The 25,957-nt window shown below is 45.7% G+C and overlaps 1 protein-coding gene across 2 annotated transcripts; it reads left to right on the forward strand.

Annotated features, from left to right (window-relative positions):
• The first annotated feature begins 365 nt into the window (after nt 1–365).
• Nucleotides 366–23,417, forward strand: TSPAN2 (tetraspanin 2). Of its 2 annotated transcripts, none has more exons than XM_088067083.1 (8): nt 366–496; nt 2,463–2,565; nt 14,929–15,026; nt 15,462–15,536; nt 16,041–16,142; nt 17,327–17,398; nt 18,122–18,205; nt 20,477–23,417. In XM_088067083.1, exons 1-8 carry the CDS (start codon nt 428–430, stop codon nt 20,621–20,623), a joined length of 750 nt encoding a protein of 249 aa, XP_087923209.1. In that variant the 5' UTR covers nt 366–427; the 3' UTR covers nt 20,624–23,417. The 2 variants fall into 2 exon arrangements, with proteins under 2 accessions (XP_087923209.1, XP_005530205.1); XM_005530148.3 differs by lacking the exon at nt 20,477–23,417 and adding an exon at nt 19,695–19,956.
• Nucleotides 23,418–25,957: the final 2,540 nt, after the last annotated feature.

Below are 25,957 nucleotides of genomic sequence, written 5' to 3' on the forward strand. Positions count from 1 at the left end.
CTGACAGCAGAGTCAGCATTTTGGGTCAAATTAGAGAACAAATTAATGATCAGAAAATGAACTTGAGGGACTCTTAGCTATGGCTATGAACCAAGACAAGTTTAACGACATCACATTCTTGATCCTGACTGTAATTTTATGGGCAGCATCTGCAAGATCTGAGCGTTTTTCAGAGACACACGGGGAGCCGAGAGGGATTTCACCGAGCGCACGGGGCAAACGGGGTGCCCAGCCCCGCCTCTGCCCCGCCCGGCCAGCTGCGGCCGCAGGATCCCCGGGCACGGTGCCGGGCACAAAGTCCGCCCCGGGGCGGGCCCAGGTCGGCGGATCCGCCCGGGCAGCGCCGGCCCCGCACCTGCCCCCGGGGCCGCCCCGCCGGAGTCGGGCCGAGCCGCCTCGGGAGCTGCTGCCGGAGCCGGCGCCCGCCATGGGCGTGGGCTATGGGGGGATGCGCTGCATCAAGATCCTGCTCTTCATCTTCAACCTGACCTTCTGGGTGAGCGCCGAGCCGGGCGGGGCCGGGCGGGGTGGGGACACCTGCTGCGGGTACGGTGCCGGGGGTGCCGGGATGGCGGGGGTGCCGGGTGCCGGGGTGCGGGGGTGCCGGGGTCGGGCAGGTGGCACCGGCGCAGGTCCCTCCGGGCAGCCCTGCGGGATCGGCTGCCCAAGCTGAGGCTGCGGGAGCGCCCAGCCAGCGCTCTCCGCTTCTGCTCGCTCCCAAGGAGATACAGCTCTGTCTGGGGAAGCACCGGTTCGGTAAGATGACATTGCTGAGCAGAGACAGCATCTGTCTAAACTGATCATTTAAAGTAGCGATCATTTCCGCGGCAACCACGCGGCTGCAGGAGAGGTTCCTCCAGTGCAGTGCAGCGAGGTGAACATTTCACAGCATCATGGTGCTTTTCCTAATGTCATTTCAAATAGGGAGCCAACAGCTGCTACAAGTTCATCCTAAGACAAAGTCCTTGCATCACCCCCAAGAGATTTAGGGAATGCTGTGTCTATTCTCCCCTCACTGCAACTTTTCAATAGTCTCACAGTTCCACGCAGCTGAATTCACGCTTTCTCTTCTCTCATCCTCTCGCTTTCATGCTCTGTTCTCCCTTCAGCTTTCCAGAAAACAATCAGCAATGTTATCTTCTTAAATGTCTTTTTCTTTCCTTCTGATTCACTGGGGTCTTTTTAAAAGAAATCACAAAGTCATCCTGTTCAGCCACTCTGGACCAAGCAGTTTTGGGCTTTTGTCTCCTTTATGCTTGAGGCACAGTTAAACCAAAGGCTGTTCCCTCGTGGTGACAGCGCTGCGTGCTCCGGGGACACAGTGCTGCTGTGCTCAAGCTGGAGGGGCAGAGTGATGCTGCCCAGCTGCAGCTGCAAGGCAGCAGAAGGACAAAGCTTTGTGTTATTTGTTTCTCAAAAGTGACAAGTACTGTGTTTTGTTATCTGGCTTTTGGCTGAGATGGAAGGAACCATCTCTTCAGCTGGCTGGGACATTCATCCCCAGCTGCCAGGGGCACTCCACAGCCTGGAGAGGCCTTGGCAGCCCAAGGCTGCCAGCGGGGTGGTCCCCATGCTGTGACAGGGTGGCAGGGGACCCTCACCCTCTGCTAGGACACATCTGTGAGGAAAGCCATGATCCCGAGCTCCCCAGCTGTATAATTGCTCTCTTGGCTTGTGGAGTGCCAATGGATCAAGTGCCAGGGAGTGCAGGACAGGTTAGGAGAGCACCGTGCCAGGCTGGCACCCACGTGGGAAGCAGCAGGTGTTTGTGAGCCTTGTACAGGTGGTGCAGGTGCCACAGACTGAGGCTCTGGGCCTGGACAGCAGCAGGACACTGTGCTTGCTCCTGAGGGATGCTGGAGCTGCCTGCTGGACACACAGCTCTGGCTCCTGAGGGATGCTGGAGTTCTCTGCCAGGTCACACAGCACTGCCTGGCAGGCTGATGATCTGTCTGGCATGTGGTGAGGCTGAGACTTCTGACTGTAGATCTTGCCCCTCAAACAACATGCTGTGACACTCCTTTAAAGGTTACCTAGTTTTATTCACATTAAAGGGAATTTTTCCTTGCACTTGACAGCATCTATCACTGATTTGTCATTTCTGTGATCCAAGATATCTACCCAGTAACAATCCTTGTGCCTCCTAGTTTTGGTGGGGGTCCCCTGCCCCACTCCATTTCTCATGACAATTCAGGCCCAGTTTTGATGATTGAATGACTGACAAGATTTGAGAGTCACTAGTAAGTTCAGAAACACCACTACACTGAAGAGTTGAAAGAAAGAAGTACACTGCACTGTAATAGGAATTTGTTGTTATCAGACCATGGCAAGTGCAGCATGCATTTTCTGACAGTGCAATTCTGAGCTGAGGGATTTCAAGAAAGCACAAGGTGCCAAGACACCCCTGTGCTGCTCTCCAGCCGTTTGTGACTGCAACCCTGACTGCTCTGTTTGTGTTGCAGCTGGCGGGACTGGCTGTCATTGCCTTCGGGCTCTGGCTGCGGTTTGGTGGCCCCATGGCGGAGTTCGCTACAGACAAAAAGTCCCCAGAACTTTTCTTCATGGGTAAGTTCCAGTGCTGGGAGGGCAGCAGCCTCCAGCCTTGGTTGCATCCTGGGCCAGGTGATGCACCTTATGCATTGACTTACAGGAAAATCAACAATTCCTGGGCTGACCTACACAAAACTGGATATTCTGCTGCTGTGTGCCATGTGTGTGATGGCTTTTGACCTTTCTCTGCTTGGCATCCACTTCCTTAGATCTAACTAATCTCTTCTCCTGGATTTGATCCAGTCCCCACATATCCTAAGTGAATTGTGCTAATACTCTCAGAATAGAAGGTGAGACAGGTCAGAGACTTGTGGGGCTCACAAATATATCCCTCCAGAATTTTCTGTGCAGCTGCCAGCAAACAAAACAAGTGTCCTTTCAGAATGTTCCCAGAATCAGGACAGCAGCAAAATTCTGCTTAGGAGTGCTCCCTGTGGAGGCCTCAGTGGGACCAAAGTGTCAGAGCAAATCCTTCCACAGCTGAAAAGTGAAACTACCTGGTGTTCAGTCATCTCAGGAGCTGTTTGTCCAACCTGGGCAGGAATCAGCTAGTTCCTGTGCCCAAAGAACTGGGATTAGTCATGTCTAATTTTAGCATTTAAGATAACTTTTTTTTCTTTGGGATTTCCAGGTGGGTTTTTGGGAAAAGCCACTTGTGTTTTATATCTATAGATACCCTTAAACAGCAGATGTCAGGGACTGGCAGCAACTGCAGCACTCTATCACTGGCAACTGTAACATACCTTTACACAAGGAAAGTTGAATTTTTTTCTGTTGAACACATCAGCCCTGGAGATGGACCCAGTAAAATCCCATTGGTGGAAACATTTTTGCTATCTACAAATGCCAAGTGTGAGTGAATACCCGGTCCTGTCCTGGCTGTCAAGCTACTCTGACAGAGTGGAAGGACTGGGAGTTGACCAGAGGTGTCCTGCAGCAGTCCTACCCATCACTCCAAGATTGTGCAGTTACCTTAAATATCCCAATTCTCTTAGTGGAGACTTTGACTCAAATCCACCACAACCCCAGGCCCAGGTTTCTTTAACATCTAGAGGCACAAAACTGGCTGTACAGCCATGGGAATAGATGGGGAGAATGTTATGTCCAGCAATGTTTCCTTGGTATTTTGTGAAGCTGAATAAAACCATTCTGATGAAAATGTAGTTTGGGACCTGAGGGTTATTGTAAAACACCCTACAGCACCTCTACTGACACAGAGAGCCAGGAAGTATGATCTACTTTTCTTCTTACATCTAAGCTGCTATGACAGCAGTATATTAGATCACCGGCTTCATTTCCAGATCCAGTTCATACCTGCTGAATCCCCTGCGCTGTAGATTGGAATGTTTCCCTGCCCAATCCACTTATGTTTGTCCCAGGAGAGCAAACAAGACAGAAGGATGCTCTGGCCTTCAAAATCCAGTGCTGCTGGTTTGTTGGAAAGTGCTACATCCTGTGCTGTAAATAAGCACCACAGCTCCAGTACAGCCTGGAACACACGGTGTAAACAAGATACTCTTTGGTGCATGTGTATTTAAATCTCCAAAAGATGTAATCTGCTTCTGCCCTGAATAGAAATTACAAAAGTTGTTCAAAGTTGTTAATTTTGAGAAGCCCTGGGGAATGTTCTTGTAAAAGTTTCGTCAGACACCATGACATTGGGTTGCCACATGTATTTATAGAGCTGCCTGTTGAAATACATAACTGTGAGAGGAAGTGCTGAGGAACAGGGCACAGAGGTGTTTAGAATTCTTTTAAACTTGCACTTTGGACTGAATTCTAAAGCAAAGGTTTTGCCCTTTTTTGTAATAGGCACTGAACAGAGCATTCCTGTGAAAGAAAACGGAAGAGTTTTCTGCTGCCCTCCCTCCCTCATTACAAATCCTGCTAAATGCTGTTGTGACTCCTGAGCATCTGATGGCACAGCCATGCTGAGGCTGTCAGCAGTCTGGGACCAAGGCCATGGTAAAAGGACAATGAGAAGTTCAGTTACAGTGGGGTTTGCAGCAGACAAAGCTGTGTTTGAAGGTCATGCTGAAGAGCTTTCCCTCTCTAGGAGATTTCAGCTCAGAGTCCCCCTTGGCAGTTGTGTATTGGGCCTTTCTCAGAGTCTCAGGGACTGTTGTTTATTTGGCTCTGTGTGTTTGCTCTCTAACATGCTTTCTGGGTGGCAGCCAGGGTTTTGCATAGGAATTCTTAATATGGAACACTGTGCAGCACACCAGGAGCAGCTGCCCTGAGGGCTGAAAGAGAAAGCAGATCAGCAGTATGACTTAAAATATCAGCATATAGCTATACATCCAAAAATAATTTCTTTATCTGTGTTCCACTGATGGCTTTTGTGGCTCTTTGTGATAACCCAAGGCCCTGTGATCACATCAACTTTGTGTCAGTGCTTGGAACAACTGTGCAGGTGCATTTGGAGTTTGCTTTGTAGGCTGAAACACTCCAGAATCACCATCTTCTGAAAAACAGTTAATTTTCTTTCTTCTAAAGGGAAGCATATTCTGCTCTTTCTATACCTGGATTGAGCTGCCAGCAGAATCTAACCAGCTTCTCTCTTCTGCTTCCTTGTGATTGTTTTTTTCCTGGATCTGAAATGTTGGGTTAGTGTAAAATAATTGATAATTCTATCCTTGCATTTTCCATTAGGCCAGCGTGAGTCTCCTTAAATAGCTCCGTTCTTAACCAGCAGTCCAGCTGTCTCTTCTGCCCCTGGAATAGTTCAGGCCATGACTTGGCAACCAGGCTTGTTCATCTTTTCCAGCCACTGAGATGTTTTTGTTGGTTGGAGAACAGCTTACAGGCAGCAGTGCTGTGGGCAAGCACATATGTGTTCCTAGCTTTCTGTTGCTTGTGGTTTTGTTTGGTGATCCATATTCCCAACTGCAGTTTGCAGTGAAAAACCTACAACAGAAAAAGTTGGAATTGGATCTCTTTGACGGACACAGTCTCCAATCATTTAACCAGACATATCTTACATTGGAGCAGGCTCCTAAAATAGGACATCTTGTCCCTGCAGCTCCCCAGCTTTTGGAGTTCCCTCTACACTGGGATATATTTTTATGTTACTCCATCTCACAGTACAGTTTTTGTGCCTGTGCTTCAAGTGGTTAAGCAAAACTGTGGCTTCCCTGTTCAGCTGCAGTTCAGCTCTGGCAGAGCTCATAGACCCTCTCTTAGCTGCACTTGAGAGGGAAAAAATGAAAGAAAAAAGGATAATTTCAGCAAAGGTCCATAGCTCGCAGATACCTTTTATCTGAGTTGTCAGTGACACTGCTCTGATCAAATGGAGAAAATGCCTGTAGAATTAAGGGAATTCCCTCGGATTGCTCATCCTTATGGAGACTCCTGTACCAATACTAAGAAACTTTATACTGGGCAGGAAGGTCTGCAACAGTCAGAAGGAAATAAGATGCTTGTGGGAACCCAGGGTGTCAGCATTGCTGTCTCACAATTAATTGGTCCTTAATTAATTTCTTCTAGTAGTTACATTCTTAATTTTAAGAATAACTAAAGCACAGTAGTGGAGACCAAGTGCTGCTGAGTATAAGTAGAGGGCCTGTGAAGCAAAAACTGACATGAGGACTTTTTAAGGATCAGTTCCAGAACCCCATTCTTCCATCTCTGCTTTTGGTGGACAAAGGGCAACAAGCAGGACAAACTCTGTATTCCCCAGAAATGAAGTGCAGAGGGTCCCATCCCTGCCAGCACCAATAAAAGTGAAGTGTATGTACTCAACAAACCCCCTCAGGAATGGTAACAAAACCTGATGAATGTAAACAAATCAGTCTGGGTGGCTCTTTCTCAGCCCTGAAATGTTGCTTCTCCTGCACAACCAGAGCTCACAACCCTCCTGCTCTGTTCTTGATTTCAGTCTCATAATCCAATCTGTGGTCCAGGCATCCATCAGGGCCAAAACAGTTGTGGACAAATGTTTTAGGGTGATTGTGCCTTTTTCTTGGGGTCAGTGAGAGCAGGAGTGATGCTGCTGGCTTTGAAAGGTACAGTTAGATGGAGCGTGCCTTAGGATATGAAGTCATGTCTGGAACTGAAGGATATTAGTAGTTTTTCTCCATAGCAGTGGATGCCCATACAAACAGGAATTGGCTGGAGTTTCATCCATGTGTACTGCAGTTCTCTGCTCTTGTGCCTCACTTTGTTCAAGTTCTATTCATGTATTTTGGAGTCAAGCACTATACCCTTAGACAACAGGATTTTCTCTCCTTAATCCACCACCTCTCAAACTCTACTAGCCTTTAAAATGAGACCTGTTGGCAAAACAGCCTCTGCGTAGAGATGTGAAACCACAAGAAGAGCATTAAATGATCCTGCCATCATGTATTAGAGAGGCTTTTAGTCTGTACTTAACACTTACGCAATGAATTTGTCTTTCTTCCTATCATCCTGTGTGCAGCTCTCTTTTTCTGCCACTCAGGAAGAGTGGTTTAGAAAAAGCTGATAGTGGCCCTGAGTGGAAAACAGAAGCTGCTGCACTGGAAATTCGCTTTAAAAATATGACACCACCACTACCAACCCCTGAGAAAACCTTACTCAAAATGAAAGTTGTTCTAAAGTCTTCAGTCTCTGTTCTGGATCACAAAACCTTGCAGCAGTTCCTAAGAGTTAGTATTCCCCCTGATAGAATAAAGGCAAGAATAAATGCAAATCTGACCAAACAAGCTAATTTAGCCTAATGGAACAATCCTTCCATCTGCCTCAGGGTGATTGCTGCATATTTGCAGGATGCTGAAGTTCAGGAGGTTTTTTTTTTTTCTTTAATCACTTTTTGTCCATTACATTGTCCTCCTGGGTGACTTCTCCCACCCTCCTTTCCCTGCTGCAGCTGTGTAAAAGCCAGCCAGTCCTATCCCACAGCAGCAGCTGAGCCCACAGTTACCCCATTTCCTTCTCCTCCCTCAAAGCCAGCCTGGTTCCAGCTGTGGCTGCCCCTGGATCCCTGGAGGTGTCAAAGGCTAGGTTGGATGTGGCTTGGAGCAACCCGGGATAGTGGAAGGTGTCCTATGACAGGGGGCTGGAACTACATCATCTTTAAGGACCCTTCTAACCCAAACCATTCCATGATTCCATGATTCCTCTTGTTGGAGCAGCACCTCACACTCCAGGGTTGCTCAAGCGCTGTTTTCGTACATGTTCTCTTTAAAAGGAGCTCTACATGCTGTGAAGCAGTTTCTACATAACAAGCAAACCAGTATAACCCATTTTAACTCCTGTAAGGGAAATGTCCTGTGCTGTGTTTCACTCTGATAGAGCTGTAAATACATTTGGATTGTCCACTTCGAAGCCATTAAGAGGAAAATGTTTTGTCTGCTGGAAAAAAAACCCAACAACAAACCAGTAACCAAAAAGCCCTTAAGCTCCTTTTTGGGGTGTGTCAATCCAAAAACATCTTCTGGAGGGTTTGGATTGAGCTGGCTCATGCTCACACAGGATTATCCAGAGTGTCCTAATCTAGAGAGGATTGCAGAGAATCTCGAGAGGATTTCAGAATACCAAATGACTGAGTATTACAAAGGCAGAAGAAATACATTATCAACAGAGTAATGCAAGTGGTAACAGATAATGTAAGCGCTACAAACACTGACAGACTTTAAATTAGCCACAACCACACATGAACATATCTTAGACTCACTATCAGTTGCTCTTGACAACAAAGTGCTTTGCTTACTGCAGTCAAACAGGCATATAAATGTCAGGAATTATGAAGAAAGGAAATGGGAATCCAACTGAAAAATCTTAATGTCATTGTGTACATTTCCAGTGCACTTAGTGTCCTGAACACTCTGTGGTTCTAGTGTGGTTCTAGTCAAAAAGGATGCAACAAAACTAGAAAAAGTACCAAGACATTTGACCCTGTGGTTCTGATCAGAGTGTGCACTCTAAACAGTGCCCACGTGAGGAAGTTTTCCCACACTTCACCTCATTAAATTGTAGAATCCCTTGCCACAGGATTAGAACAGCTCCAGCTGGCACAGGTGTGTTGGTGACACCTGAGTTCAGAGCAGCCTGTGGGGTGACAGACACTGACAGAGCCTTTGGGATCAGCTTTGGGAACACACTGCCACAATGCCTCAAGTGAATCTGGGCCATAATTATTTAGGGTTCTGGGATGCATGTGAGCAAAATACGTAACAAGGGCTGGTGTTATATGGGAAAGGGAGCAAGTGGACTGGGATGTTGCATTACGGTGAGGCTGCTTTTAAATTGAAATTCAGGATTTGGGCATCAGCAGAAGCCTCCAAACTGACTGGCGCCTGTAGTGCTTTTGTGGTTCCAGGAAGATTAGCCACGAAATCTCTGCTGAATTCACACAAGACACTTAATCAGATACATCCATTATACTCAAATTAAGGGTATGTTCCACTTCTGCAGAAATTCATGTCACTTTAGAGGCCTCTGCAGCTTTTCTCCAGTTCTGTAAATGTATTTTATAAATAAATATACAATGGAAATTTCTAGTAACAAGCCTGTTTCAGGAGCTGAGTTTGGTGCCACACAAACTGTCCCTGCCTGGACGGGTTTTTTTCCAACTCCTACGTGTGTTTATCATATTTTCCAGGAGTGTGTCTGTGCTAGAGGTTCCTTGGTGCTCTCCTAAGGGCTGGAGAGCCTCAATGTGGAGGAGGACATCTGCCTCCCGGGCTGCAAGGAACATACAACCCCAGGAAAATCCCTTCAAGCCCTGTCTGGGTCCTGGGCTCTGCTGTCACTGCCGCTGGGTCCCTCACCCCCAGAACAGAGCTGCTTGTTCTCTCCTTGGAGTAGAAACAGTTGGGGGTTTGTTCAGTGTTATTTACTCAGACCAAAAGAGAGGGAAAAAAAGGAGAATTATTTCAAATGGAAAGTGCCCATAGCAGCCAGGTAAACAAGAAACCCATGTGAAATATAGCCAGAGACAGGGTGTGTTTGTTTGCTCCTGCTCTTTGCAGTAGGCTCCAGACAGGGATTTGTGCTTCAAGCCTTCAGTAAGACTTGGGGAAAAACAAACAAACAAACAAACAAACAAACAAACAAAAGTAGCTCTGGGAGTGGGTTGTCTTCCAGAGTCTGAAATTAGACCTCTTCCAGCCCAGGCTGATCCTTCCCTCACTCTTGGTATACATAAAAATATATTGCAGCCAGTAGCTATAAAATTCCATCCTTCTATCTGGTCTGAAGGGATGGAATTCTCTACCATTGCTAATCACAGAGGTTTTGTTCACTCAGAAATAACACACAAAATCCCTTGATCCTTTTTAAGGTGCTTTTTCAGACTTGCAGTCTCCAAGTACAGCCCAAGAAGGGATGTGTCCTTATATCCAGAGGAGACAGTTTCTTAGGGAAGAACTCAGTGCCACGAGCACTGAGGCTGATCCAGAGATTTGCTGAGTTGTGGATTTGCATTCTTCACTACTGAGAGCCACGGGATCTTCTGAGATTGCCAGATTATATTTTAATTCCCCTTTTAATTGCAAAGCAATCTGCTAGAAAATGGGAATCCCTCCTGTTGGAATTTTCACAGGGAATGCCCCCATTTGATAATTTCCTTTCAGGAAAGAATGATTTTCCCCATGGGATGAATCCAAAAATCAAATATACAGAAAAGCTGCTGCTTTACAGCTTTCCAAATTTGTCTTTGCAAAATAAAACAAATGCAGAAGAAAGGGCTTCCCCTCTTACACTAAGTACGTTACAGCCAGAAGGGAAACAAATTTGTTATCAGGTGTTCTCTCACTTGACTCGCTGATAAAAGGAGAAGTGTTCATCTCTCTTCACATCTATAAAAAACTGGAGGGGGGTGGTGTGACAGCACAGACAAACAAACCACACCCCAAAAACTCAATATTTCCTCACCAAAAAAAATATGAAGAGAATAGGCTCTGTCCAAAGATCCCCAGTCCTGTGACAAGTTGTTTTTCATCCTCTTGTGGTTAAAAGAAGTCCCTAATTCTTCCAGAACCACTTCAGTAATCACTGCACTGGTTGTGTCTACCTACATCAATCAATTTTCTGTCAGATTTGCACATGGATTTTAATCTTTGGAATGTGCCTCTTCATGCCTTTGCATTCAGGGGGTGAGAGTGACCTGTTTGTGGGTCCTAATTGCAGGTGGAATAAATATTCCAAGTGTGGGCAATCACACATGGCAGAGCTCTGTCTCTGGGGCCAGTCTGGCCCTCCTTGATGCCACAGCAGCGTTCCTGCTCTCTGCATTCCCTCATCTCAGTTTAGGTGTCAAACTTTCTCTCCTTTTCATGAGCACACACAGACTGAAGAGCAGAATTGCAGGAAATGAACAGAGGCAACAAGAGGTGAAAGGAAAAAATTCACAAAGCCACAAACCTTTGTTTCTTTTCCACCTTGTACTTTTTTCCTTCTGCTGCACAAAAAGCTGCAACTGGACAGTCTTCTCATCATTTTCCACTCACCAAAACAAGCTCTCTACCCTGACCTGACTCACACACTTCTTTTTGCCACGTTCACGTTGTGATTTTTTTGTGTCAGTTTGTAGCTCTCAAACCTGTTCCATTATGTGGCTATAAACTGACTTTTTTTGGTTTCTCTGCTGTGCTGTAGATGCCAAGTTGGAAGCCATGCCAAGGCTTTGTATTTTACAATGGAAGTGCTGATGAACAGAAGCTGTTTAAGGCTTTCCATCCTGCTTTTTGGGAAGGAATGGGTTTTAGTGAAGGTACTTCTGACACTGGACGCTATTGCAACGAAAGTTGTGATATTAACTACCAAATGTCTGGATTTGCACTGCTGACCCTGACAGCTCCCAGTGCTTGATTAGGTAAGGCTGGGGTTCCAAGGGCTGTGTGCCAGACATTGCCACCCTTTGCTTTTTTTCTCTCTAGAGAGTCTCACTTTAAATTTAGGTCTATTTTTACCAAGAATTTGTGGTCATGCCTACATTGCTGTGAACAGCCCATTAGAAAAAGAAATACCAGATCCTTGTCTTACATTCTTACATCATCCAGGATATTTCTGCATCTACACCTTTGATATTGTTACAAACCAGTTTAAACACAGAAGAGCAAAGAAAACTAAGTCGGTGCATAAAACAGATCAAACCCTGAAAGATTCAAAATCTACCCAAAAAACATTATTAAAACCAAACGGGGTTAGATGCTGGTGCCAAATAGTTATATATTTTATTTAATAGTGAAAGAGGCAAAGAGAAAAAGAAAGAAATAGAAAAATAAAATGGGGGTGGGGGTGGGGGGTGGTGGAACGGACAGGGAGAGAGCAACAAGGGTTAGGTGGAAGCAGATCACCCATCCGAGGGGAGTCCCAGCGATGTCTCTCTGGGCAGTGAGGGTCCTGCGCCGCCGCAAGTGCAGAATCCGGGTTAATAAAGGCTCGGGGCAGGTGGGAAGGTCCCGGTGCCTCCGAGGGGGGCGGCGTTTGCCACTGTCCCTCGCGGGGCTCTGGCTCTGCTGCAGGGCTGGGACCCTTGGGGGCCTTCCATGGGCCGGGCTCTGCTGTCGGAGCGGGGATGCGGCTTTTGCCGGGTTGCGGGGTGCATGCTGGGCTCCAGTGCTCCGCGGAGTGTGGGCGTTCACTGCCCTCGCCCATAGGTTTTTGTCATCACACACCCAAATGCTCTCCTGCTCCGGTGCGAGGGTCTGTGCCGGCCTGGCCGCTGATAGCCCCACGGCTGCGGTCCCCACCCCGAGGGTGGTAAACTCGATCCCTCTGAGAATGTATCCCCTGAGCTGAGCTGAGCCACTTTATCTTATCTCGAGTACTGAGCAGTGCCTTAGGCAGGGCGTGGTGGTCTTCTTCTCTGCAGCTTTTGTAGTACAGTTTTACTACAATAAGTAAAAATCCTTCATGAAGATGTTTAAACCATAAATTATAACAGTTCTGTGTCCGACAGACATCCTTCCTGGAAGTCATCTTCCCCTGAGCATCCCTGGATGTGGGTGCTGGGAAAACTCTCAGTGCAAACTGAGAAGTAACTTGGCCCCTTTGAATTTTTTTCAAACTACTCTTCATGTGTCTTATGGAATATTCAGAATTGGAAGGGATCCACAAGGATCATTGAGGCCAAGTCCTGGCCTTAGGACAACCCCAAAATCACAAGTTTCATTCCAGTGTGAAAGATTACATGAGTGTATATATAGTAGAAAAGTAAAAATATCCTTATTGTTGTGGAAATTTTATGTGTCAACATCATTTTCCATCTAGAAATAGCTGGGTATAAGCAAGTGGTAGTCCCAGGCTGAGAAAGGACAAAGTGGGATGAACTCTCCTGAGCAGAAGATGGAAGAAGGTGGATTTTAACTCCTGGCTGGCTCAGCTGTAGGGCTCAGCTTTGTTTAGTGACTGGTGTGAGTTCTTCCTGTAACACGCCTTAAAAGGGAAGTTCTGATTGAGGTAGTGGTTTAGCTCTGAGTCATTCAAGTGAAATGCTCAGGCTGTTTCTCTGACAAATGCAAATCCAAATTCCTGAAAGTGGTCTCAGCCCCAAGATTCACCGAGTTTTGCCTTTCCTAGCTACAAATAACAGAAATGGGAAGACTCCTTTCCTGTCTCCTTACTCAAATTTATCTTTGCTATGTGGCCTGATAAGTACAGGGACAGGAGTAGGAAGTGACACTCTGAATACATCCCGGAAACATCTTTGTAATTACACTGTGTTTGTTACCATGGAGATCCCAGGAAATGGCATTGTTGGTGTTTGCCTGTTGAGCACCAGATTCTGCATCTGAGCGAGGGGTTTTTGTCTTTCCCAATTTGTCTTCCACCAGGGCTGGCTGACCTTTCTCCCTTGAGCCATAAACATATTTGTACATCAGTAAAAACCAGTGCTGTGAATATGTGTACAAGTGTCAGCCTGAAGAATGCTCAGTAAGTCACAGGTGGCTGAGTGTTAAAAACCCAGGAAACCTGGAATAAGAACTGCCAACACAGACAGCAGAGAGCATCCCCCCAGCACCGTGTGTACTACAATTTGTAGGGCAAAGCCATATTACTTGTAATTGTTTTATTGCTATTTAGCAGAATATATCTCTCAGCAGGAAGTGGGGCAGAAGGAGGGAGGGAGGGGAGGAGGAGGATCACAATAACTGGGATAGACAGAGACGCTGGAGGATGATGTGGCAGTGAATGGGCAGCAGGCAGGAGTTTGCCTTCCCTGAGCAGGCTGCACCGGTGAGGCAGAGCAGCTGGATGGAAGCTCTGCACTCAAACATTGACAGGTTTTACATTTTCCTAGCAATTGCAAACTGTCATCTGCTGGATTTTCTAGTCCAGGTTACACAATGCCTGCTAACAGCAAACTCTGCTAACCCTGGGTTGGATTTTATAATAATGTTTACACTGATAACTGAGCACACTAAAGGCTCTCATTAGAAGCTTGGGCAGTCCAGGCTGGGAGCAAGGCTCACTGTGCCCTCTAGTGCACTCTGCCTGCAGCTCCACTGTCCCTCAGCAGAAGGACACGAGGAGAAGGAAGATGAAGCTCTTTTCCCCAGCAGTGGCTTGGCACGGCAGATTTCTGCATATCCTGTACAGGTCAAGGACTAGAATGACACCAAAACGGTACCAGAGCCAAGACACAGCCCACGGTTGTGGTCTGGTGGAAGCTGACCCTCACAGGAACCCATGTGGTGCCTGAGCACAGATCAAAAAATGTACATTCACAAGTGACGAAAGAAAAACTCTGTGATCTGATTTCCTTTTGTCCTAGATAAAAAAAAAAAAAAAACCAAAACCAAAACCACAAAAACAAACCAAAATACCTGTTAAATAAGAATATTTCCAGGTGTCAGGTTACAGCTGGGGTCCTAGGTCTGTATGGGGCCATGCTGCCATCTCGCATGTTCCTTTCAGTTCCCCTCCTGCAGAGCATTACAGCACATTTCCAGCCCCAGGTTTCCCAGAAACAGGCCCTCTAGCAAAGCTGTTTTTTTTTGCCTTACATTGCTTATTGCAGAGGTGTAAAGGGGTTCTGGATGGTATGGCGCTTGTTCTTCCTGCACTGAGCTGTCCCTGGGACAGCAGACTTGGAAGGTGAAGACACAGATTCTTATCATGGAATATTCACAACTGGAAGGGATGGACCAACAACAGTCACCAGGTCCAACTCCTACGTGAATGGCCCATCCAGGAATCAAACCTGTAAAGTTGGTGTTTATAGCACCATGCTCCAAACAACTGAGCTAATCTCAAATTGTCTTATTTAATTCTCCAAGAATTCTGAAGAAAGCATTGCTCTCCTCCTGTGGTCAGAGAACCTTTTCTGTGCAACCAGTTTTGTGAGAGCCAGAGACCTTGTTATACCTGTAAATGGGTGGGGCTGATGAAATAGATAGCAGGCTCTGGGGAGAGAAACCTTCTGAAATTGTTGCCTGGCTCTGATTTCCACAGGACTCTATGTACTGGTGGGAGCAGGGGCCATCATGTCAGCAGTTGGATTTTTCGGGTGCTGTGGAGCAGCACGGGAGTCCCAGTGCTTAATTGGAACAGTGAGTAAAAAGCTTCAAGGGCCTGGGCTGTGCAGGAAAACCATCCAAAGCATCCAATGTTTGGTGTTGTTAAAAGAAAGATCTTTACAGTCCAACACCTCTTATGTCCTTTTATTGGCTAATCCAGTTTCTCTGGACTCAGCAGCCACCATGTTACTGCAGAGCTGGCATACATGTAGAGGTGCTCTTGCTTGTCCCTTGTGATGTATTCCCTGGAATTACCCTCTGATTTTCCTCAAGCTCCCTCTGAGCCACATCTTTGCCATTTCCCCTTTGTTTGAGTGTGACAAGAAACCTGCCTTGGCAGCCCTGTGCAGAGTCTCCTCAGGACCTTTGGTTCAGTGTGGGCTGTTGAGGCCTGGGGAGGACAAGGGGCTGGCTGGCAGCCCCTGTGAACAAGCTGCACTCATGTGACATTGTCTCCTTCCTCTGCAGTTCTTTGCTTGCCTGTTGGTGATATTTGCAGGTGAGGTCACTGCTGGAGTATTTGCCTTCATAGGCAAGAAAGTGGTAAGTAGCAAACAGTGTCTGATGTAGTGATGGGGTAGTTACAGATTCCAGTGCCCACTGACCTGGCTCTTCCATAGGAAAACTTTCCAGGAGACTTTTCCCTGGAAGACTCTCTGACATGCTTATCTGGAGCTTGTGTTACCACAAGTTTAGAATAGGATGAAGTTTTTGCCTCCTCTGTTCAGTAAAAAGTGGAGATGTGGTTCAGCCTTGAAGGAACATCGAGGGGAAGTGTATGAAAAGAGGGTATTCCCTGGGAGAAGGGCAAACAAATTTAGGCACTGAACTTCCCCAACTCAGAGTGTTTAACCAAAGGACAGAATAGAGCCTGTGAACATTCTGACCCTCTGAATGCCATCAGACCACAAACCCTCCTGGTTTTTGTGTCACAATACCTGTTCACCAGGCACAACTTTTTGCCCTGGAGGTTGAGGACACAGGTGAAAGTCTTGGACTGGGGGTAAGACTGATTTGCAACTCACTTCAAAAGTGTGATTTCTGCAGGCAATACAGGAAGCCCAGAAAATCTATGAAGATGCTTATGAGGACTACATGAAAAACCCAGTGGGGAAGGTCAACAGTACCATCTATCGCTACCATGTGGCTGTGAGTACTCCTCCACCTTAACACCTCACTCCATTGCTCCACTGTCACACTGCCCTTTAGAATCCAGAATTCTTCCCTCTGAGGTATGGCAAAATAGAACTGAATATACTTAAAATCCAGTCAGAGGCTCACAACCCTGAGAGTTTCCTGAGGGCTCTGTCAGAATTCTGGGTTTTGGATCTCTACATTTGAAAGTGCAATTAGCCAGGCTTAGAAATTTCTGATGCTTCTGGTCTTTGTGTGCAGAAGAAATGACTGTTATGGCCCTTCTGGATATTGAAATACTCACAAATACAGAGAGAAGGAGAAATGTGTGCATCCCTCTGCATCTGTCTGGGAAAAGGTGACCTGTGTCCCAGGACCTACAGTGTGTGGCTGAACCAAGTCAGTGAAAGACCAAAAGCACGTGTGACACAGTTCAGGCCACCCAAAAAGTGAATGTCTGAATCAGAGTTAGAACCTGTGACTTCTTTAATCCTGTTTGTGTCCATCCTGGATCTATATTGCCTCCCATGGAGAGCAAGCCCAAGCTTTGTTGCTCCTTACAGCAATTCCCACGTTCTTTAGAACAAACATTTCACAACCTCAGACCCTTTTGTCCTTCTCCCATAGCTCTTATTTCTGACCCAAAGAGGAATTCCAAGCATTTTGTGGGAGACAGGCAAACAGGAAAAACAAACCCTCTGAAACTCTGATTTATTACTGTCTCCAAACCCAGCACAATGTTGTGTCAAAAAAAAAAAAAAATCCAGCATTCTCTGCTGTAGCTTTTATGCATTGCCCATAATTCTGTATGTGATATTTGAACTTTCTGCATTCTCCCTTTAACAACTCCTGTTTTCTTGTAAGCCAGGGATCTGATTTTCCCAAATCCACTTGTTTGCTTTGTTATGAAATATTGTAATAAAAATCCCTTCTGGACATTGTTGTTAATACAAATGTGGCTGTTTACTGTGGCCTCAGACAATTGAAACTAATTTTTGAGAATTTTGTCCCACGCAGTTGGAACTCTACCAGAAGCAGCAGTTTAAATATAGAGAGTAAGGTTATTACTTGATCTGTACAGATGTTTTTTTTTATTTTAGCTATTTATTGTCTCACTTTCAGTATGAAAGTAATAACTGACCTCTAGTATGAACCAGTCGGTGGTTTCCCCCTCTTTCATCCTTCATTCTCTCTTTCAGCTCCAGTGCTGTGGTAAAGGTAATGTGGAACAAACAGGATTACCCTGTCCAGAGAACATCCAGCTGCCAAAGGCAAGTTTCCTCTGTCCTGCTTGCTCTAAACACTTTTTCATGTTGGTTTTTTAGTAAAATTGGAGACATTCTGTAAGTAAAAGAAAGGAAGAAGTTCCTTTTTACCTTGCAAATTCCAGGATGAAATTCCTTATGGAATGGAGCAGGGTGGAGGCAGAATTAAGCTGGAGGTCATATTGCCCTCAGTTGTGACATCTGTTTGTGGCATCCCATGGTAGCTGAGACAATACTGCATCATCTGAAAGGAAAAGGGAGAAGGAGGGAACAGAACAGGACCCCAAATTCCCCATGGAGGCTGAATTTTGGCAAGTGCCTACCTTAGTCATGCATAGAGCCTCCTCACTAGAAACTTCATTGGTGTTAAGAAAGATATTTCTGTGATAAGATATAAGATCTGCTTGTGAGTTCAATGTCAAAATGAAGCACCAAACCTCCTGATTTAGCATGGCCTGTTATATAAAGGAGTTTAAATTTAGGGAAAAAACGGAATGTAAGGAAATTACTTGCATGTGTCAGCCTCTCCAGGCAAGAGGTACAGATGCCTCACCAGAAAAGGGAAGATGCTGAGAAAATTATCCAGCAAAACCCAAAGTTTAGATGCAGGAATCTGTGACTGCACTAATATTTTTGTGTTTATCTGTTATTCAGTGAGAACAGCTGATAGAATTGATTGAAACACAGATTTCCAGGCATAAAAAAATATTTTAATTTTGTTTTTAACAGAACTGCCTGGTTGAAATTCAGAATGTAATTGATACTCATCTGCACTTAGTTGGAATTGTTGGAATTGCAATTGCTAGCATCACAGTGAGTAAAATCCATGTTCTCAAATCTCTCCTTGAGCCCAGTACTCTCCCTTACTCAAAGCTTTGTGGAAGGTTTTTTGCAGCAGCTGGTGAGGTTACTCAATTCTTATAATTTCCAGTGTGTCTTCTCCCTGGGAACTTCCCCCATCAAGTGCAAGCAGAGCTGTGTGACTGTGCTTTGCAAGTTCATTTTGTGTTCTTAGACAGGGTCCAAAACAGTCTTCTGTTGTAAGAATAGGAGAGCAGAGTGCACATGAACCAAACTGAAGAGCAGAAGGCTGTAGCAGCATTTAATGTACTCCAAAACAGCTGCAGGCTGAAGCTTTAAATCCTTTAGGATACATTCCTTAGTTTTCATGAGGAGTGGAAAGTAGCCACTAGAGCTGTGACCAATAGATGTCACCCTGTCCCAAGGACACAGCAGGACTGGCATGCTGGGGCTCACCAGGCTTTAGCACAAAGCTTTTTCCAGCATGTCTGTGCCATCACTTCTTTCAGGCTCAGACACCAGCACCACAAGGAGCCACAGTATTAGTAAAGAAACACTCCTTTAGCTGCTGGGAAGAGCAGGACATTCACAGATTTATGTGGACACTGAAAGCTGTGCATATCGGAAGGGTTTCTGCAGGTAACAGAAACCATGGTGTGCATATTAAACAATCCTGAGGTTTGTCTGAAACATGAAGGGACTCAAAAATACAGCCAGGCAGCAGAGGTGAGACAGAGATCAATAACATCAAGGACATACCAAAAATGGGATCATCTCCCCTTGGATCCCCAACTCAGACACAGCAAAGGTCCTGAAGTGACCACAACCTCTTCAGTGACAGAAATGCACCTGCACCTTTTCCTGTGCTTGTTTCTGCCACTTGCTGGGCTGTGAGAGCTCAGCTGTGCCCATCCTTAGGGAGGTTTGTGGGGAGGGGACATGAACCCAGTGCTTTAATTGCCCATCTCCCACCCTTAGCACTGCAGCCTCAGGAGGCAGCTGCTTTGGAGAATTGACCTGTAGCAAGAAAGCAGAGCCTCTGGCAACACTCACTGTTCTCTGCTTTTATCATTCCCTCCAGTGAACAAGTTCCCTGACGTGAGTGGGGATTCAGATTTAACGTATAGTCTTGTTCTTGAGCACAGGAATTATTCAGAGCTCAGCACCAGCTCCAGGGGCTTTTACTCAAATGTGTGTCATATTCCATGTATAAGCATTTTGAAGCTCACAACACTCTGCTGCAATACTGAGATACCACCAATAGTCACAGTTATTATGTGACTGAAATTGATGTTAATAACATTAATATTTGGGGCAGTAGTGCTTGCCTGGACATTTAGAACAAAGAACAGTGAAACCTCTTCCACGTTTATTGTCTGATGTTTTGGGGTTTTTTGGGCAGTCACTACTCTGCCATAGGGACCTTCACACGGTCTGATATGCTAATTGTTTTATAACTGTTTTGTAAGTGGATCCCTAAATTACATCCCTTCTCTTCTAGATCTTTGGCATGATATTCAGCATGGTTCTGTGCTGTACGATCCGTAACATGAGAGAAATGATCTAAAACTGTCACTGCACAACTGTGCCCCAGGAGTTCCAGACTAAGCTTACAAGAAGTGCTCTTCTACCCAATTATTTAATAATTGTAATGCATTTTAATCAGTGTTTTAACATACTGAGAGGAAAATATCCCATTAGGTGATCAGGTGAATTGTATTAGTTACAATTAGTTACAGTAAAGCTGAAGTGAAAAAAAAAAAGGGTTTAAAATGTCCTTTTTAATGGAAAAAAAAAAGCACAGGTGCATCTAAGACTAATTTGAATTTTAATGTTTGTATATGTGCAGTTAAGAGTTTACACATGTATAGATTTTGTGTAAGCACACGCATCTTTCTCCTTACAAACACATCTGGATGTGAGCAGGTCCCTGGATGTGCAGTACCTGTCTAGGTAAATACCTGCAGATGGAACACATTGGGTGTGCATCCAGAGTGTCCCCATGCAGGATGTGCACATCCCACAGGGACACAGAGCTCGGAACCCTCTCACACCGAGTCCATTTGCCAAGAATTAGCAGAGGGACATATGCCATTGTAAAAAGTAAGACCTATGATCCATTTTGTGACTTTATTTTCCAAAACCCGGAGTAGAACTAATAATATTAGTCTTTATTTTAAAAAATAATTAATGCCTAAGGGCCTGCTCCAGCGAAGATGAATTCATGTGAGTAGACCCACTGACTTCACTGTCATGCAGAGACTGGGTATTTCTTTTTTGTAGGACTGGACCCTTCATGCAAATGCAGAAAGCTCTGGGGGAGAAAACACGTCCAAGGAGATCCAGGCTAAAGGAAGAGGGGGAAAGAGGTGGGAAGCTGGCAAGACCAGGCAGTCATTTGGGACCAACTGCAGTGGAAAGTGTGCTTAAGCTTCCCAAGCTAGGCTGAGATACACCAAAAACCCCAACTGCGAGTTCAAGGGGCCACTAAAATCCACATTCAGCAGCCCCTTTGTCCCAAAAGCCTCACTGTGGCTACAAACTGGTGCAGGAGTGGAGCCTAGGTCCAGAAAAGCAGCCCCTTTGTCAGATCTCTGGAGAATCTAACTGGCCTGTGGAAGCCAAACAAAGAGTGAAAGTGGTCAGAAAAAGACACACAGCACTTTAATATCCTCAGTTTCTGCTTCTGTGACTATCACAGCTTCCACGGGGTTCTTACCTCAACCTCTCGCCCTTTCCTGGGGGCAGAAGGCAGGAAAGGAAAGATGGGACATTTTTACAGAGCCATGAAGTAAGTTTTTTTACTGGCACCTTTAGATTGCATGTCAGGTATAAAAATTACACTGTGTGCTTGAAATACCTCAGGGCTTGCGTTTACATAGTTTGTTTCTATATTTTAATTTTTCTATTTGTTGTATTTATTCGTAAGAGAATGTTCCTTTTGAACCAGCCTAGAAGGGAGAAAGGTTGTCCCAGAAAAATAAATTACATCAAATGCTCAGGATCTCTTAATTTTTGGCTTACTCGAGCGAATTCACAGTTTCAGAGAACTGCTTTTTGCTACCCCCATAGCAGCAGATCTGGTGATCACCACTTCAGATTCCTGATGCAGTTGTTCCATACATGATGGGGAGAAGTTCAGTCAAACTACACATTCCCATAGACCGTTGCCTAAGAGGACTTGGAATTTACAAGTCATGGGGTCCTTGTTCCGCTGAAACACAGTGGAACAAAATGGGATTTCAGGAAATATGTGTATTCTAATGCACATTTTTGTGTGGGATGTGTCACCCTTTATCTATTACTTACTTTTTATCTCGTATTCCCCTAGGAAACTCAAACTCCCATCAGTTTTCTTCAAGACTTGGGGTAGTGTTGCTCCTGCAAGTCTCTTGTTTGGTTAACACATCTTGCTGTCTTTTACATGGATTTCTCTTTTCCAGTTGTCCAACCATGAGCTGTGGCACTGCACTAAGAGCTGGGCACAGCAGGCACAGCTGACTGAGCTGTGTCCAGGCTGAGCTTTAGGCTGGCAGGGACACATGAGATCACACACCAGAAAAGAATCAGGCTTGTGTCACTCTGTCACAGCTGATTAGCAATGGATGTTAATTAAAAACAGGGCCTGGGACCTCATTCTGCAAGAACCAGAACAGGAAACAGGACCCTGATCTGCTGCTTGCTCCTAAGACAGACTCAGCTGGGAGAATGGCAGTGGCAGCAAATCCATGAAGGTCTCAAGCTGAAACTTAGCAATCAGTTTAACACAGCAGCCAGCAAAGCAATTTCCTGGCTCCCATGTGTCCCTGAGACTGTCCCTGCAATTGCTGATGATGGGGTAGTGCCCAGCTGGGATGTGTTGTCCCAAGGTAGTACTGGCAGAAAGAAGAAACTCTTGTAGAGTGTCATTTTTGCCACTCAGGACAAGTCAGTTTTCCAGTAAAATCAGTAAAAATAGCACCACAGCCAGTGGTTCGGGTTCCAAGATTGTTGCCCTACTGGGCTAGAAATTGATTGCAAATACAGTAATCTCCTTGTGTTACATTCCCCCTCATAATGACAGTATTCTATTCATTTTAAACACAACTACACATAATTTGGTTTCATTCCTCAAATTCATAGCACCAGAATGTAATGACAGGACCAGTTTATCTCTTTATTTATTATTTCTTGAGTAAGTTGGAAGATGCCCACTCCTGCTTTGAGATGCACTGGATGCCAAGGCAGCTTGCAGAACCTGCTGTTGCTTCCCCAGCCCTCCACTCCCCCAGAACTACAAAACTACTCCAGTGCCTTAGGAAAATGGGAAAAAGTGGTAGAAAAAAACCTATAAATTCAGACTCCAGCCACCAAACTTTCTGCAGAAGTGTTTTGGGTTGGTGATTTGTTTTTTTCTTCCTCTAAAGAGGGCATTAATTTTCTGAGCATTCCTGCATAAGCTCTAGGGTTACCGTTATTTAGGTCTAGGGGATACTTGCACTGCATACCAGGAACAGGACAATACCTGTTACTGGTTTAGTTCTCTGAGTTATTGGTATAAATTAAGCTGGAAATCAACGTTATTCATATACTAGTGCCTTTAACAGAATTCAGGGATAAAGGTCTTCTGTAGTTTCCTGCTGTTGTGAGGTACTTAATATAATTGCAGTTTTCTCTGCATCTTAGTAAATGAAGGTATTTTTTGAGAGAGTTACTGCCACATAAGGCAGTAAAAATACCCATTTATCCTGTCCTTCGTACCTGTGTCAGAGGAAAGTGACAAAAGATCAGATCCCTCCAAGTGATAGAATTCTGAAAGCACATCACACATTTTCTTGTTCTCCTGTTAAACAGTTTGTTCTAAAGTATAAAGATAAAAGTTACTGATGCCCTTATTGTGTCCCTAAACATCCTTATTCACATTTCCCTTGTCTAATTTTTCTAAGTAACTGATTTCCATGGGAGCTTCCTTTGTCACAGGGAAACCTCAACCAGTTTTGGTACCTCTCAGAGATCACACAGAGCAGCTAATGAAGCTCAGCCCTGTGACATCCCTACAATGAAGAATCTTGATACTGATAGTTTTATAACAAAACATGTTTCACGTGTCTTGAAAAAGAAATTGAGTTGTCTTAAGCCCTCAAATGCTGTGTTGTAAAGCCTTTGCAGGCTATGGATTAACAGCATCAGAGGTTGTTCATAGAAAATGTACATAAATAAAGCTTTTCAATCTTTTTCCTCTCTATTGGTGCTCCAGCCACGAGGTTCTCCAAAACACAAACCACTTCCAGGATAATGTGTATGGTACATAGCATAAATTCTGATTTTGGACAGAACTGGCGTATCGGTTCATGCTGCCAAGTCTGTGTCAGAATTACCTCTTGCTTTGAAAGAAAACAAACTTAACTCTGGCTGAAAGTAACTTTCACTTCCCTATGATGTGTTCCGAAGTGGCGTTTTATCGGCTTTGTGTCTTGAATTTGAAACAACTTCCTAATAAAAATAACCTGGAATAAACGACTCCCAGAGAGAACTCGATCCGCGCGGCCAGTGCCCCCCCAGGCCCTGAGGGCACCCCGGGGCTGCCTCCGCCTCACCTGTGCATCCAGGTGGACCTGGATGATGGCACCGGGTGGGCTCCATGTGACGGAGCCAGCGAGGCAGGCAGGGCCCCGCACTGGGAATCGGGACTGAGAATCAGCATCGGGACTGGGATCAGCATCGGGATCCGCTGGGATCCGAACGCGGCGCCGCCGCAATTCCCTTCCAGGACCCGCGAGCAGGCGAGGCTCCGCCCACTGTGGGCGGGGCAGCGGCGGTGCTCGATCCCCATTGGCTGCGGGCGCGACAGCGCCACAATCCGAGGATGGTTTGGGCGGGAAGGGGCCCTAAAGCTCATTCTGCTTAACGAGGGTGCTCCAGGCCCTGTCCAGCCTGGCTTCGGACACTTCCACGGATCCAGGGGCAGCCACAGCCGCTCTGGGCACCTGTGCCAGGGCCTCCCCACCCTCACAGGGAACAATTTCTTCCTAATATCCAGTCTAAACCTACTGTTTGTGTGAAGCCATTCCCCCTTGTCCTGTAGTCCTTGTAGTCTCCCTTCTGGTACTGGAAGGCCACAGTAAGGTCACCCCGAAGTTTCTCCTCTAGGCTGGACAATCCCAATCTCCCAGTTGTGAAAAACGAGGTTCACATAATTTTTATAGAATTTTAAAAGTTTAATAAAAAAGACAGTTAGGAGAAAAAAATAAAGCAAAGTTTACAGATACAGACGAGTGTCTCTGCATTCAGCCAAGAGAGCACACCTTACTGACAAAGGATTGTCCCTTAAAAACAGAATCCTACTACATATCCATAAATTCTCATACATATTCATACATTCTTCTTAAGATCTTTGGTGTTCTTCTGTTTAGTTTTCTCTTGCCCCCTTCCCAATAGATCAATCTTCTTGGCGCCATCGAGATTTACATTCCCTGATACCAGAAATGCAATAAATTCCTCCCCCCAGAGTTCTGGTCACTGTTGTCTTCATCTGGATAAGATAGATTACGAAAGAAAAAAAAAGGGTCTCCAGCTATCTTTTTCAGTCTTTGGGTTATACAGACAAAAATAGTTTTTGTTTTAATGCTATGTCATAGCTTAACATATATGTATTATACCACTATTTCCAACAGAAATAAAGGAAACTATGTTAATACAACAAAATTTCCCATTCTTATACACATAACATTAATTTTAATATTTGCGAAAAGCCGACAATATAATATGTAACTATAACACAGTCTTTCCTCACAGCAGAGCTGTTCCATCCCTCTGATCATCCTGGTGCTTCGTCTGGGCTAGACAAGTCTGTGTCCAATTCAGTGTGCTAGGCCCCGAGGCTGGAGGCAGCTCTGCAGGTGGGGTGTCACCTGAGCGGGACAGAGGGGCAGAATCCCCCCCGCCAATGATGCCCACGGCGCTTTACATGCGGCGCTTTCTCGCGGGGAAGCGGCGGCGGGCGCGTGGCCGGTGCAGGCGGCGCCGTGCCCGGGGCTGCGCCTCAGAGCCCTCGCCACAGCGCCCCCTGTGGGCCGGGGGTGTCAGGCCGTTCCTTCCCTCACGGGGAACCGGGAATAGCGCTGGCTCCTTCTCTTTCTTCTCCTTCTTCTCCTTCTCCGTGCTCCACGTGTGAATGCGTTCGGGTTTGTGTTTCTCCGAGCCTCTGCCGCGGGCGCGGAACACCGGGAAGAGACGCGACTCCAGCTCCGGGCCCCCCCAGCCCGTTCTGTGCTCTCCCCACCCGGACTGAGTTACGGACAAAAGGTGAAGATCTTTGGATTGCCTGAAAATCCATCGCTCAGTTATGTGGAAATGGTCTTAGGATAAGTGGAAGGTAATAAATACATGTCTGTAAGGAACTGTTATAAATGCAAAGGCAGATTTGGGTTAAATAAAAACAATTTATTATAAAACAATTTCTATAAAAAATAAACAATGAGGAAAAAACCACAATAAAACAAACAGCGCAGCGCTGGGTGGACAGGGGTCTATACCCAAAGGTATAGGTGTTCCCAAATCCACGAAGGAGGGTAAACTGTCCGGGGTTTTTATAGGGATTTTTAGCCTTGAGGCCAAATTCCAGGCAGGCACCATTCATCAACAGTCCTTGATTGTCGTATGAATTGATTTCCTGGCGTTGGAGAATAGAGTCGAATGGACGTCCGGACCGAGTCTCCTCATATGTAAAGAAATTCTGAGTGGCTCTTGTGGTTCAGGCCATCCGGATGGGATGGCTGGATCCGG

Source organism: Pseudopodoces humilis, chromosome 26 (assembly GCF_049639895.1).
Source record: "Pseudopodoces humilis isolate 2021_Gansu_Grassland_sample_001 chromosome 26, ASM4963989v1, whole genome shotgun sequence".
NCBI classification, from domain to species: Eukaryota; Metazoa; Chordata; class Aves; order Passeriformes; family Paridae; genus Pseudopodoces; species Pseudopodoces humilis.

What these genes read in the sequence shown, in the direction of transcription:
- TSPAN2 (XM_088067083.1), top strand. Translation starts at nt 428, where the DNA reads ATGGGCGTGGGCTATGGGGGGATGCGCTGCATCAAGATCCTGCTCTTC. An exon ending in CCTTCATAGGCAAGAAAGTG is followed by an intron (nt 15,537 to 16,040) that starts GTAAGTAGCAAA and finishes TGATTTCTGCAG; the next exon opens with GCAATACAGGAAGCCCAGAA. An exon ending in TCTATCGCTACCATGTGGCT is followed by an intron (nt 16,143 to 17,326) that starts GTGAGTACTCCT and finishes TCTCTCTTTCAG; the next exon opens with CTCCAGTGCTGTGGTAAAGG.